General features: G+C 33.1%; 1 protein-coding gene across 1 annotated transcript in view; it reads left to right on the forward strand.

The window, feature by feature from the left end:
• Nucleotides 1–10541, forward strand: part of LOC144434428 (cation-dependent mannose-6-phosphate receptor-like) — a 16250-nt gene extending 5709 nt beyond the window's left edge. Inside the window, exons 6-8 of the mRNA XM_078122879.1 lie at nucleotides 9480–9522; nucleotides 9969–10095; nucleotides 10479–10541. Coding sequence (XP_077979005.1) covers nucleotides 9480–9522; nucleotides 9969–10095; nucleotides 10479–10541 — 233 coding nt within the window. The remainder of the gene's footprint in view (nucleotides 1–9479; nucleotides 9523–9968; nucleotides 10096–10478) is intronic.
• The last annotated feature ends 2061 nt before the right edge of the window (nucleotides 10542–12602 follow it).

Here is a 12602-nt window from a genome sequence, read left to right on the forward strand (position 1 = left end):
AATTTGGATATTATCACAATCAGGAGATATTTGTGACTAAATGTATAACTTATTAGTATCTATTCCTCTTATTTGAAATGTCATTTTTACCTCTACTCTCTGTACACTAATAGATTGAAAGTCCTTTAACAGAAGCTAGTAAAGTTATTATGATCCTGATATTTGATAATGAGGCTAGCGATGATTTTGATGATCAGTTCCCTTATTAAATAATTTCTACATTTTAGTATTCTAGTCTATAATATAAGTCTATAAATATTTTCTATAGAGGGCCTTTTAACTGTTTTATACTCATCCTTTCATGCGTTGACAGGTATACATTTTCCAGTCAGCCGTAGAAACTTTTTTATTCTACATAAAAGTTACAAAGATTCAGTTGTTCCTTTCCACTAGTGTTTTTGTACAGCAAAGGAAATCAATACCATGACAATGATCACTTTTTTCACTTTTTGTAATTCTTTGAAATTTTTTTCCTGCAAACTTTCAGTGTTCTAGTGTTAGCTATAGTGTATGTGGTTGGTGGAGTTTTATACCTGCGATTTGTCAGACAGGCTGAAGGTACAGATCTGATACCAAATAAGGGTTTTTGGATTGTCTTACCTGGATTGATCAAGGTAGGAATTTTAGTCATATCTATTTTCTTCTTGTACTGAGTGATAAATTATTTGGTTGAGAGAAAGATTACATGAATTGCATTAGGTCGTACTAGTCCAGTGTTATTTCTAAGATTTGGGAACCCTAACGACAGAAGGAGAAAAGCAGGTAAAATTTATAAAGTTCCATATTTATATTCCATATTTATACCTCAATTTTTACTTATACAGGCCACGGTTGTAATCCCACTTCTCCTATTAGTGTTATCTTATCAATGGAGTCATAAGAATTGCATCATTCTTTTGTGCTGGGATAACTTTTTCTGTACCCAGCACACAACTGTTTTTCTGTACCCAGCACACAACTGTTTTTCTGTACCCAGCACACAACTGTTTTTCTGTAGTGAGCATACAACTGTTTTTCTGTACCCAGCACACAATTGAATTGTATTCCTAATCCAAACTGGGCCTTTAAGAAAAAGTGCTCATCTATTCCAAATAATGGAATAAATACAATGATGTCACCCACCTGGGATAACCAATGAATTTGCTTATACACAAAATTCCCTAAACAAGTGTAAATAAAAAACCATGAACCTATATCAATATGTAAAAGACAGTCAAACACCAGATCTTAAGGATAAAATGTGTATTTTATACCTGTAGACATTGTAAATGTGTGTAGAAAAATAGCTATGATTGTCACATCCTGACTGTTTATAATTATTAAAAGTGATATATTTACAATCTAATTTGTTCATACCATTTGTACATGTACAATATTTGTGACTCTACTCCACAATGTGTATTCCATTACAATATTTATTTATTTATTTATTTATTTATTTATTTATATTTATTTATTTATTTATTTATTTATTTATTCAATTTTTTAATTTTAATTTTATTTTTACAAATTACTTATGGATGACACTCTTACAATATTTTAAGTCATACTCCCAATATCCAAATCATTGATTACATTTTTTTATTTCTTCAATTTTTCAGGATGGTTTCCTGTTTGCAATAAGTCCATGCAGGAAGAGTTCATCCTATGAAACTGTAGGCTAGAGACACTGGTGGATAATATGGCAAACTTCAAATCGGAGTAATAATATCATAACTAGGCAAAGCCCATAAGCTCACGCATGGTAGATTCATTTGTGACCGGCTGCCTGGGCCAGGGTTTGTACACTAATGATTTAGGTAATTTTCCAGGGGTGTTGACCATCAAAATTTATATATATATATATATCTGACATGGACGAGAAGTAAAGAAAGTCAACACTCTATGCAATTGTTGGTTTCAAAAACCATCATAGCCATTAGATTAAAATTGTTAATTTTCAATCAGCCAACTTATCAAAGACCCTCCACCAACGTTGGTATTTGGACAAATGTTTTGTCAAACATTGCGATTTCTCAATTCAACTCGTTGATTTAGGAATGTTACTGTACCAACAAACATACGAAAGTAGTTATTCTTTTTAGAACATGTAAAAAATATCGACCATATAAATGTCAAAACTGCACATCCACAACCGGGAAATTCAACTGCGCTATGTCATCAGTGGTCCGTATTGCCTACCATGTGTCAACTTCCAAATAGTGTAACAATTTCTCCTTGAGGTACAGTGATGCCTCGATACTTGTTACATTGTTACGATACTCGTGCCAACAGGCCTACTATTACAATATTGCAATGCATGGCAATGTTATGTCGCCTATATGATGATACGGTAGCGCGTGGAGAATGCACATAGTATATGGCAGGCGCATGCATAGTCACTGCGCGCCGCAATGCATCCCTGGGAGCACCACCATTTTTTTCCGCATGTATATACAACGTAACGTGCATGCGTACTAGTCATTGAGCCGCTCCGCGATCTATTATACATATCTTTGTTTCATATCCTATCCATTTCAAATTTAATTACATATTCAAATGAGGTTGACGGTCTTTCAAGGCTGATGCCAAACTCTACGAATCAGATTGGTTGCATAAAACAACAATTGCTATGTATACTATGCTGATTTTATAGGAAGAGGCTTGCTGGTATACAGCCACTAAGCAAGAAAGTGCTTGTTACAATAAAAACAAAAGAATTTGCAACTTATAGGACTGAGGGCGTGATGCCAGATGATTGTAAACCCATTGTCACAATGGTGGATTTTGAATATGGTGTGACAGCTTGAACTCTTGTATATTTCTGATGTAAGATTTAATTTTATCGAAATTAAAGTCAGTGATTATTTCATTTTACATCAATATGCAATGATTATGATTACTTGATAAATTATTGAGTATATGCATTAGCTGCAACTAAATATTTAAAAAAAAAATGTTTTATTAGGTACAATAACTCACTCATAATATTATACCCCCTGAAAAGAATTGCATCACCTGTGGATATGCATTTTTGCAGCAGCTGTATATATATATACAATAAATCAAATCAATGTGATCCACATCCAAAGATCAGTGCCCTCTATGGTGATCACGGTTTCAACTGTTTCTGTACTGCTTATAAATAATATTGACTGCTGATGAATATATAAAATGTTTAAGTATTGGTATTTCAACAATTTTCAGTAAAAATATTGTGGTTGTCTGATCAAAATTTGATAATCCAGTTACAACTAGTACAGGTTTAACACAGTGACAGATTTTGCTCAATATTTCAACTTGCCACCACTACCTACAGATACTATTGACTACTAATTAACATATATAATCTCTTTTATAAGTAATTGACCAATTTTTAGTGAATATTCCTTTGGAGAAGGATTGACTGATGTGTGAGGGTGCCTTGTTACATAATAGTTGCAGCTAGTAATTAGATTTAAAAGACAGCTATAACGCATAGACTGACGTACAGTGTCTATGTATAAACAAACATTACATTCTTTAGTAACCCAGCTAATGCTTTAGGTATCATGACCTCATGTAAAGGTCACAAGGTTATATCATTCATTTCTTGTGCATTACAATAAAATTATTATGATTTTTTTTGTTGGGGGGAGGGGGCAGAGGTGTTCATTGTACATTATATTATAGTAAAATTTACAATTTTTTAGAAGTTTAAGTTATCTTTCATGACAACCAAAGTATGGATAGGATTAGATATTGATTGTATTACAATGTATGTACTAATTTGTGAGCAGGACAGTCAATGTATGTACTATTGTTGTAAGCAGGACAGTCAACTAATTTCAGTACCTATAATAACATTTTATCTTATGCTAGAGGGTCAAAATAGAACAAGAAGGTTGATTTATTCCAGTGCAACTACAGTAATTATGTGTAGTGCATGGAGCAGAAGTGCATTACCAAGAAATTAAATGATTGTTATTTCTGGCATGCCTATATAGGTGGTAAAATTGTAATACAGGAAATGAGAATTGTTGGTATCATGTTTATACTCATGAGTGTTTATGGTTTTGTCACCTTTGACCTTTTATCAATTTATCTATTGACTCTATATCATCAAAGAATTCTGTTTTTAGCATTACAAATATTAAAGTATTAAAACAAGTAATTGAATCCGATAACATCCAAACAGATATTTTATACACATGATAACATGATCTCAGTTTCAGTTTTCAAATAAATTATCTTCTTGAATAAAATCAATACATTTCTGTATTTAAGTACAGGATTTAACCAAGTATTGACAATGGGATTTTCTTGATAGTCGATTAAAACTGTTTAATAGTAAACATTTTCAAGAGTGAAATAAATGTAATTTTATCAAATATAATATATTTAGCAGTGAACCTCTGTCAGTTCTTCACATTTCAAGTCAGTTGTAGCATAATTTTTTGTCCAAATAGGTATGTTTTCAAAGCTGTCAAAATATATTTCCTGCAATATTCCAAAATTTTGTGAAACGTTTCATCAAAAAATCTTGAATATTTAAAAAAAATTAATTTCATCCAAAAATATTGAATATTCCAAAATTTTGTAAAACTTCATCCAAAAATCTGGAATAATTATCAAAATCTTGTAAACCTTCATCGAAAGTCTTGCATATTCCAAAATTTTGTGAAACTTAATCTAAAAATCTTATATATAATAGGAAATGACAATTATAGTAAATGACACGTTGCGTTCACATGAAATGACAATATGATGTAGTAAAATGAGACATCATGTTCACATGACAGCTCAGAGTCCACTTCCCCATAATGCTGGTATTAGATAGGAGAATAATAGGTAATTTGTTTCATTTCAAAAATGATCTTTGCCCTGTCCTGGGTCATACGTACTCTACAGGCGTCATGGCATACACTAGTATGATCAGGCCATGTCATATTTTGGGGATGTTGTTGCTGGTTTCCTTAATGCTGACACTTCTGCCATGTACAGTGGGAGCGGATACTTGCAAAACAATCAACTCTTGCAAGTGTAAGTTTGACAATGGGAGTGTTATAGACCTCATAGACCTGGCAAATAAAGATGGAACTGCAAGGTAAGTGGCAAGTTATATAGTTTGTTACAAGTACTGCAGTATACACAATTGACACATAACCTGAAGATAGGTGATCATTTGATTATACACCACACTAGTTGTTGTATTGTGTAATTTATACTTCAAAATTTACAAGAAAATAAAGTTTCTGATTTGACCATTTATATTAGCTCTATCTATCTAAATCATGTTTAGAGAAGATAAATTGTATATTAGGCAGTCTTTCAGCTGGTCTCTAATGTAAGTGGAGGTGTAAATCGTAATGATACCGTATATGAACTAAACTGTGAGTGGAGGTGTAATGATACTGTATAGGAACTAGACTGTGAGTGGAGGTGTAAATTGTAATGATACTGTATAGGAACTATACTGTGAGTGGAGGTGTAAATGGTAATGATACTGTATAGGAACTAGACTGTGAGTAGAGGTGTAAATGGTAATGATACTGTATAGGAACTAGACTGTGAGTAGAGGTGTAAATGGTAATGATACTGTATAGGAACTATACTGTGAGTGGAGGTGTAAATCGTAACGATACTGTATATGAACTAAACTGTGAGTGGAGGTGTAATGATACTGTATAGGAACTAGACTGTGAGTGGAGGTGTAAATTGTAATGATACCATATATGAACTAAACTGTGAGTGGAGGTGTAATGATACTGTATAGGAACTAGACTGTGAGTGCATGCAGGTGTAAATTGTAATGATACCATTATAGGAACTAGACTGTGAGTGGAGGTGTAAATCGTAATGATACCGTATAGGAACTAGACTATGTGAATGGAGGTGTAAATCGTAACGATGCTGTATAGGAACTAGACTGTGAGGGGAGGTGTAAATCGTAATGATACCGTATAGGAACTAGACTATGTGAGTGGAGGTGTAAATCGTAATGATACCGTATAGGAACTAGACTGTGAGGGGAGGTGTAAATCGTAATGATACCGTATAGGAACTAGACTATGTGAATGGAGGTGTAAATCGTAACGATGCTGTATAGGAACTAGACTGTGAGGGGAGGTGTAAATCGTAATGATACCGTATAGGAACTAGACTATGTGAGTGGAGGTGTAAATCGTAATGATACCGTATAGGAACTAGACTGTGAGGGGAGGTGTAAATCGTAATGATACCGTATAGGAACTAGACTGTGAGTGGAGGTGTAAATCGTAATGATACCGTATAGGAACTAGACTATGTGAGTGGAGGTGTAAATGGTAATGATACCGTATAGGAACTAGACTGTGAGGGGAGGTGTAAATCATAACTGAGTGTGGAGGTGTAAATCGTAATGATACCGTATAGGGACTAGACTATAGTGTGGAGGTGTAAATCATAACTATACCGTATAGGGACTAGACTATAGTGTAGAGGTGTAAATCATAACTATACCGTATAGGGACTAGACTAGTGTAGAGGTGTAAATCATAACTATACCGTATAGGGACTAGACTAGTGTAGAGGTGTAAATCGTAATGATACCAGATAGGGACTAGACTAGTGTGGAGGTGTAAATCATAACTATACCGTATAGGGACTAGACTAGTAAGGAGGTGGAAATCATAATGATACCGTATAGGGACTAGACTAGTGTAGAGGTGGAAATCATAATGATACCGTATAGGGACTAGACTAGTGTAGAGGTGGAAATCATAATGATACCGTATAGGGACTAGACTAGTGTAGAGGTGGAAATCATAATGATACCGTATAGGGACTAGACTAGTGTAGAGGTGGAAATCATAACTACATGTATACTGTATAGGGACTTGACAGCTAGACTATAGTCTTTCAGGAACGACTCCTGTTTTATTAGTTGTATTTGATTTCTTGAAACATTTTTGAATATTAATCAGTTCCTATATGCAATGAAAAGTTACACTATTTTGTTTTGTTAAAAACTAAATTTTGAACTTTTTCAATAAATTCAAATCTTTAGTTAACTCACCTTTGTCTTCATTATTTTTTGTAGTTTACATGCATCTGTATCTCATTCATTTATGTTGCCAGTGATTTTCAAAATCTGACTGTATATATATTGTTATTGTTCAGGTTTCAAGACGTCATAGACCCGGCAGGTCATTACTACAGTTACAATCCATGTGAGCCATTTTCAGATGGCAGTGGATCAAATTGCAAAGATGTAGCTGTAAGTTATAGTCATGTCAGTTAAATGATACAGTCACTAAAATTAATTCAGTCATCCATCAAGAATATATATTAATATGATATATTTTCTGTTTTTTTAACACTTGGGCTAAATGTTCAATTAATCAAACATTATTAGGAAATTTAAAAAAAAAGCTACTAAAATTATGGTCAAGACAAGTAGATAAATTAACTTTATGCTGAGTGCAGTGAACAGATCTAAAATAATCAACAGTGCTTTGAAATCCAAATTTTACTATTTTATTTATGTTCAATTATTGATGCCCCAACTTTTTAATTAGAAGACTTTATTAGACAAATCTGTACAGCTGTATGTGACCAGTATGCTGTAATGTAAAAGTGACTTAGAAGCACATGGTCAGTACATAGACATAAAATCAGTAAGTGCTGATTTGCATATTAGGATGCAATACTGTATATGGCTGTTATAGTCATAAATAAACCTATCAGTAAAGCATGGCTTGAACATTGATCATGTACATGTAGTTACATTTTTATGACCTGTGACATTTCAGGTATATATTTAACATGATGGGTAATTGATATATAACAGAATCAAACAATGTGTCACAGAGTGTGAACACATACACACAATTAACAAATGGAATTATAAGTACAAAATGAATTGTGTAAAATCATGGATGTATCAGAGGAGACTCTGGGGTTACATCCATTGCAAAACATAATTGTACAGCCTTTCTTAGTCATTTCCAATTGAAAGAATGTTGAATAACTTGTTTGTACACAACTTTAAATATTATACTTACATGCCTTGAATAACTTAACTGAAATACTGCTTGAATACTTTAACAGAAATACTGCTTGAATAACTTAACAAAAATACTGCTTGAATAACTTAATTGAAAAACTGCTTGAATAACTTAATTGAAATACTGCTTGAATGACTTAATTGAAATACTGCTTGAATAACTTAATTGAAATACTGCTTGAATAACTTAACTGAAATACTGCTTGAATAACTTAACTGAAATACTGCTTGAATAACTTAATTTAAATACTGCTTGAATAACTTAATTTAAATACTGCTTGAGTAATTTAATTGAAATACTGCTTCAATAACTTAACTGAAATGCTGCTAGAATACCTTAACATAAATACTGCTTGAATACCTTTAAAACTGAATTGAAATACTGCTTGAATAACTTAACTGAAATGCTGCTTGAATACCTTGATTTGAACCTTCAATATTATCTCTTGTTTATTTTGATGTTAATTTCTTCTCTTTATAGGCCTGTCAGAAAACTATTTTAGAATATTATAGCCTTGGTACTCAAGACTCAGCAACTTTTACGACAAATGAAGACAAAGTAGTAATTCAGTATTCAGAAGCAGAAGCAGAAAGGTAAAAATGTACTCCAATTGTACTATATGCAAGTCAATTGTAATTGTGACACTAAAAGATAGCACATCATAATTTTAAAAAAGTTGTCTCACTATGAAACCATCTGTTGAATAGAGTTGACTTCAATAATCAAATAATGTATGTGTATTTTGTGTGCATCCATAATGACAATTTTGTCATTTTGATGATCGAGGGGAATTTTTGGTACCATCAAAGCCAAAGCCTGTCCAGTTTTATTTACCATGGGCCAATGATAAAATGATCTCACAGCAATGTCGACTCAACATCTCTGGTTATATGGTGACTGTCAAGGTATCTCAGAAGACAACATTTAATAAGTAACATATGATCCATGGTGTTCTTGTTGTTACAGATTCAGTTACTTCACACTTGTTTGTACACCAGCTGGCACTAAGGATGAATTAGAATTTGTTACAGAGTCCCCTGAAATGCACTATGTAAGTTAGACGTTTGAATACTTACACAATTGTACACTGACATTAACATTGAAATATGCAAAGATGACGGATACTGTGAATTTGTAATATATACATCGATCCTGCATAATCAGTCAGGAATATTACAAAGTATATCCCATGCATATCCCGATCCTACAGACAAATAATTAATTATATACAATGTACTAAAAAAATGTCAACAATGTGTATGTATGTATGTATGTATGTATGTATGTATGTATGTATGTATGTATGTACGGTATGTATGTATGTATGTATGTATGTATGTATGTATGTATGTATGTATGTATGTATGTAAACACATTTATGTAATAAAATTGTGTATAAAGTAATATCTCTTGTCTTTCAACCTTGATTACAGAAATTCAATCTTAAATCAAAGTCATGCTGTCCTACAGAAGGTGGTGGAGGTGGTCTCAGTGCAGGAACAATATTGTGTATCATGTAAGTTATAGTTATTGTGCCTGCAACAGAACTTAAAAGTTCATTCTGGGAAGAAAAATGACATGGAGATCGAAATGCTGGAAGAATCATTTATTGTCTATTCAGTAGAGAAAGATTTTTGATGAAATGAAATGTATACGTTGATTTGGAATCATGTATATTTTGTGGTAATTATGTCAATGGTTGAGATAACCTGTTTTATGCTACATATGAAACAATGAAGATAAAAAGTGATGATAAACAGACACACAGACATAATCTCTCTCTCTTGCTCCCTCCTTCCTTCCCATCCGCCCGCCTTCCCTCCCAGGAGTCTCTTATTAAATAATTACCAAACATAGGATAAGTGGGCAGTGTGCACTTTTAGATTTTCAATACACATAAAATTTAGTACTGAAATATACTGGTCTGGTATAACAATTTTTACTGTTTTATTGTGTTTTCAGATTTATAGTCTTGGTTACACTGTACATAGTTGTTGGTATTTTGTACATGAAGTTTGTCAGAGAAGCTGAAGGTACAGATCTCATTCCAAACAAGATGTTTTGGATTTCCTTACCAGGTTTAATCAAGGTAGGTTTAACATATCGTAACATAATGTAACATAACATAATGTCACATAACGTAACATAACAGAACAGAACAGAACACAACACAACACAACACAACACAACACAACACAACACAACACAACACAACATAATGTTATGTAATGTAACATAACATGACATAACATGACATAACACAACATCACATCACATCACATCACAGTGATACTGTGATGTGAAGTATTAAAATGAACATAAATTATATTGTTGGTGCAACCAAAGAATGTTCTGGATTTTGATAGCATTATGTCAAATTTGAATGCCGGTATTATGCTTGTAATAAACTTCTGTTATTTCTGTCATTATTGTACAATTTGAATTGTTATAGCTTCCTTCTTTTCCTTACAGGATGGTGTCTTGTTTGTGCTCAGGCCTTGCAGGAAAGGTTCAACGCCATATGATGAGATATGAACAAACTGTCATTCTATGATGGTTTTTTCGTCATCAATCCTTGTTTTCTATGCCATCACTCCTTGTGTTGTGTGTCATCAGTCCATGTGTTGCTTGTCAGCAGTCCTTGTGTTGTGTGTCAGCAGTCCTTGTGTTGTGTGTTATCAGTCCATGTTTTGCTTGTCAGCAGTCCTTGTGTTGTGTGTCATCAGTTCTTGTGTTTTTTTCATCCATCCCTGTTTTGTGTGTCATCCTTTTGTTGTCATTATTCCTTGTTTTCTTAGTGTCACCAGTTCTTGTCTTATATAAGGAGTCTTTGTTTTGTCATCATGTCCTTGTGTTGTCTGTCATCAGTCCTTGTTTTGTCTGTCATCAGTCCTTGTGTTGTCTGTAATCAGTCCTTGTGTTGTCTGTCATCACTCCTTATGTTGTCTGTCATCTCTCCTTGTGTTGTCTGTCATCTCTCCTTGTGTTGTCTGTCATCTCTCCTTGTGTTGTCTGTCATCACTCCTTGTGTTGTCTGTCATCTCTCCTTGTGTTGTCTGTCATCTCTCCTTGTGTTGTCTTTCATCAGTCCTTGTGTTGTCTGTCATCACTCCTTGTGTTGTCTGTCATCTCTCCTTGTGTTGTCTGTCATCTCTCCTTGTGTTGTCTGTCATCAGTCCTTGTGTTGTCTGTCATCAGTCCTTGTGTTGTCTGTCATCTCTCCCTGTGTTGTCTGTCATCTCTCCTTGTGTTGTCTGTCATCTCTCCATGTGTTGTCTGTCATCTCTCCATGTGTTGTCTGTCATCTCTCCTTGTGTTGTCTGTCATCTCTCCTTGTGTTTTCTATCATCTCTCCTCGTGTTGTCTGTCATCACTCCTTGTGTTGTCTTTCATCAGTCCATTTGAGTCCTTGCAGCAAAGGTTTAACACAATGGTGAGACTATAAGTCTTCATTTAAATGGTGTGCAGTCAGAAATATGTACAGAATCTTTATATTATTTTCAAGTGTGGTATTCATTGTAGTCTCTTTAGATGTAAAAGTAAAATAATACAATAAAATTTGTAAAGTGTTTTTTTTTAAACAACACAGATGGTAAATTTTTTTTAAAATACCCTAAGTTAAAGTGGTCATATAGATGAGGATTGGGTATTTATTTTTGAATTTTGATTTATAAAATTTTTGTATTATTGCTACTTGAAAAATCAGTGTGAAGCAACATTGACCAAGTCTGTGTTTGTAACTCAATACATTGCAAAAAACTTTTTAAAAAATGGGTAAAATGTCTGTTATTGTATGTACAATAATAAACATTTTACACATTTATTAATCTTTTATCATTTATTGAGTTACAAACACAGACTTCGGTCTATGTTGTTTCACATTGATTTTTCAAGTAGGTATGATAAAATTGTTTTAGAAATTAAAATTCAAAAATAAATACCCAATCTGGCCACTTTAATAACTATAATTGGTAATTAATGAATATGACAAGCGTTTTATATCACATTGTAACAGTCCAACTATACCATTTTTTTAAAAACATCAAAATTAACGCTATTACTAAGCAACATATAAACTGACAGTTGATTTCTGTTTGATTATTTAATCCTACACTTCCATTATCATATATTTCATGATATATTTGTCTTGTAAATCCTTACACCATACACTAGCTCAAATCAACATTTTTCCATGACGTTTTAATATGTGTGAACTTTTTGTTGTCTTTTAAAATATTCTCTCTCTGTGTTTTTGTTGCAACTTAAAAGTGTATCTTTGAATCCCATCTGTAACTGGCTGCCTTATGGTGCTTATGATTTGTAAAAATAAATCAATGTATAAATAAATACTAGTAGTTTGTAAAGTCTGACATGCCTATTTATACTACTGGTCTACTATACTCTACTGTTAATCCGAATTGCTTTTTTACTTTCCCTGTTTGTAACAAGTTCCATATTGAAACTCCACTTGTAAATGCTTGTATGTATATACTTATGCTTGCATGTAGATGCTTGCCTGTCACTGGTGGGATGAACTGATTGCTTTGTTGAATGAAAAATATATATATACATACTGTTTACATACATACATACATA

This window comes from Glandiceps talaboti, chromosome 4 (genome assembly GCF_964340395.1).
Source record: "Glandiceps talaboti chromosome 4, keGlaTala1.1, whole genome shotgun sequence".
Classification (NCBI taxonomy): Eukaryota; Metazoa; Hemichordata; class Enteropneusta; family Spengelidae; genus Glandiceps; species Glandiceps talaboti.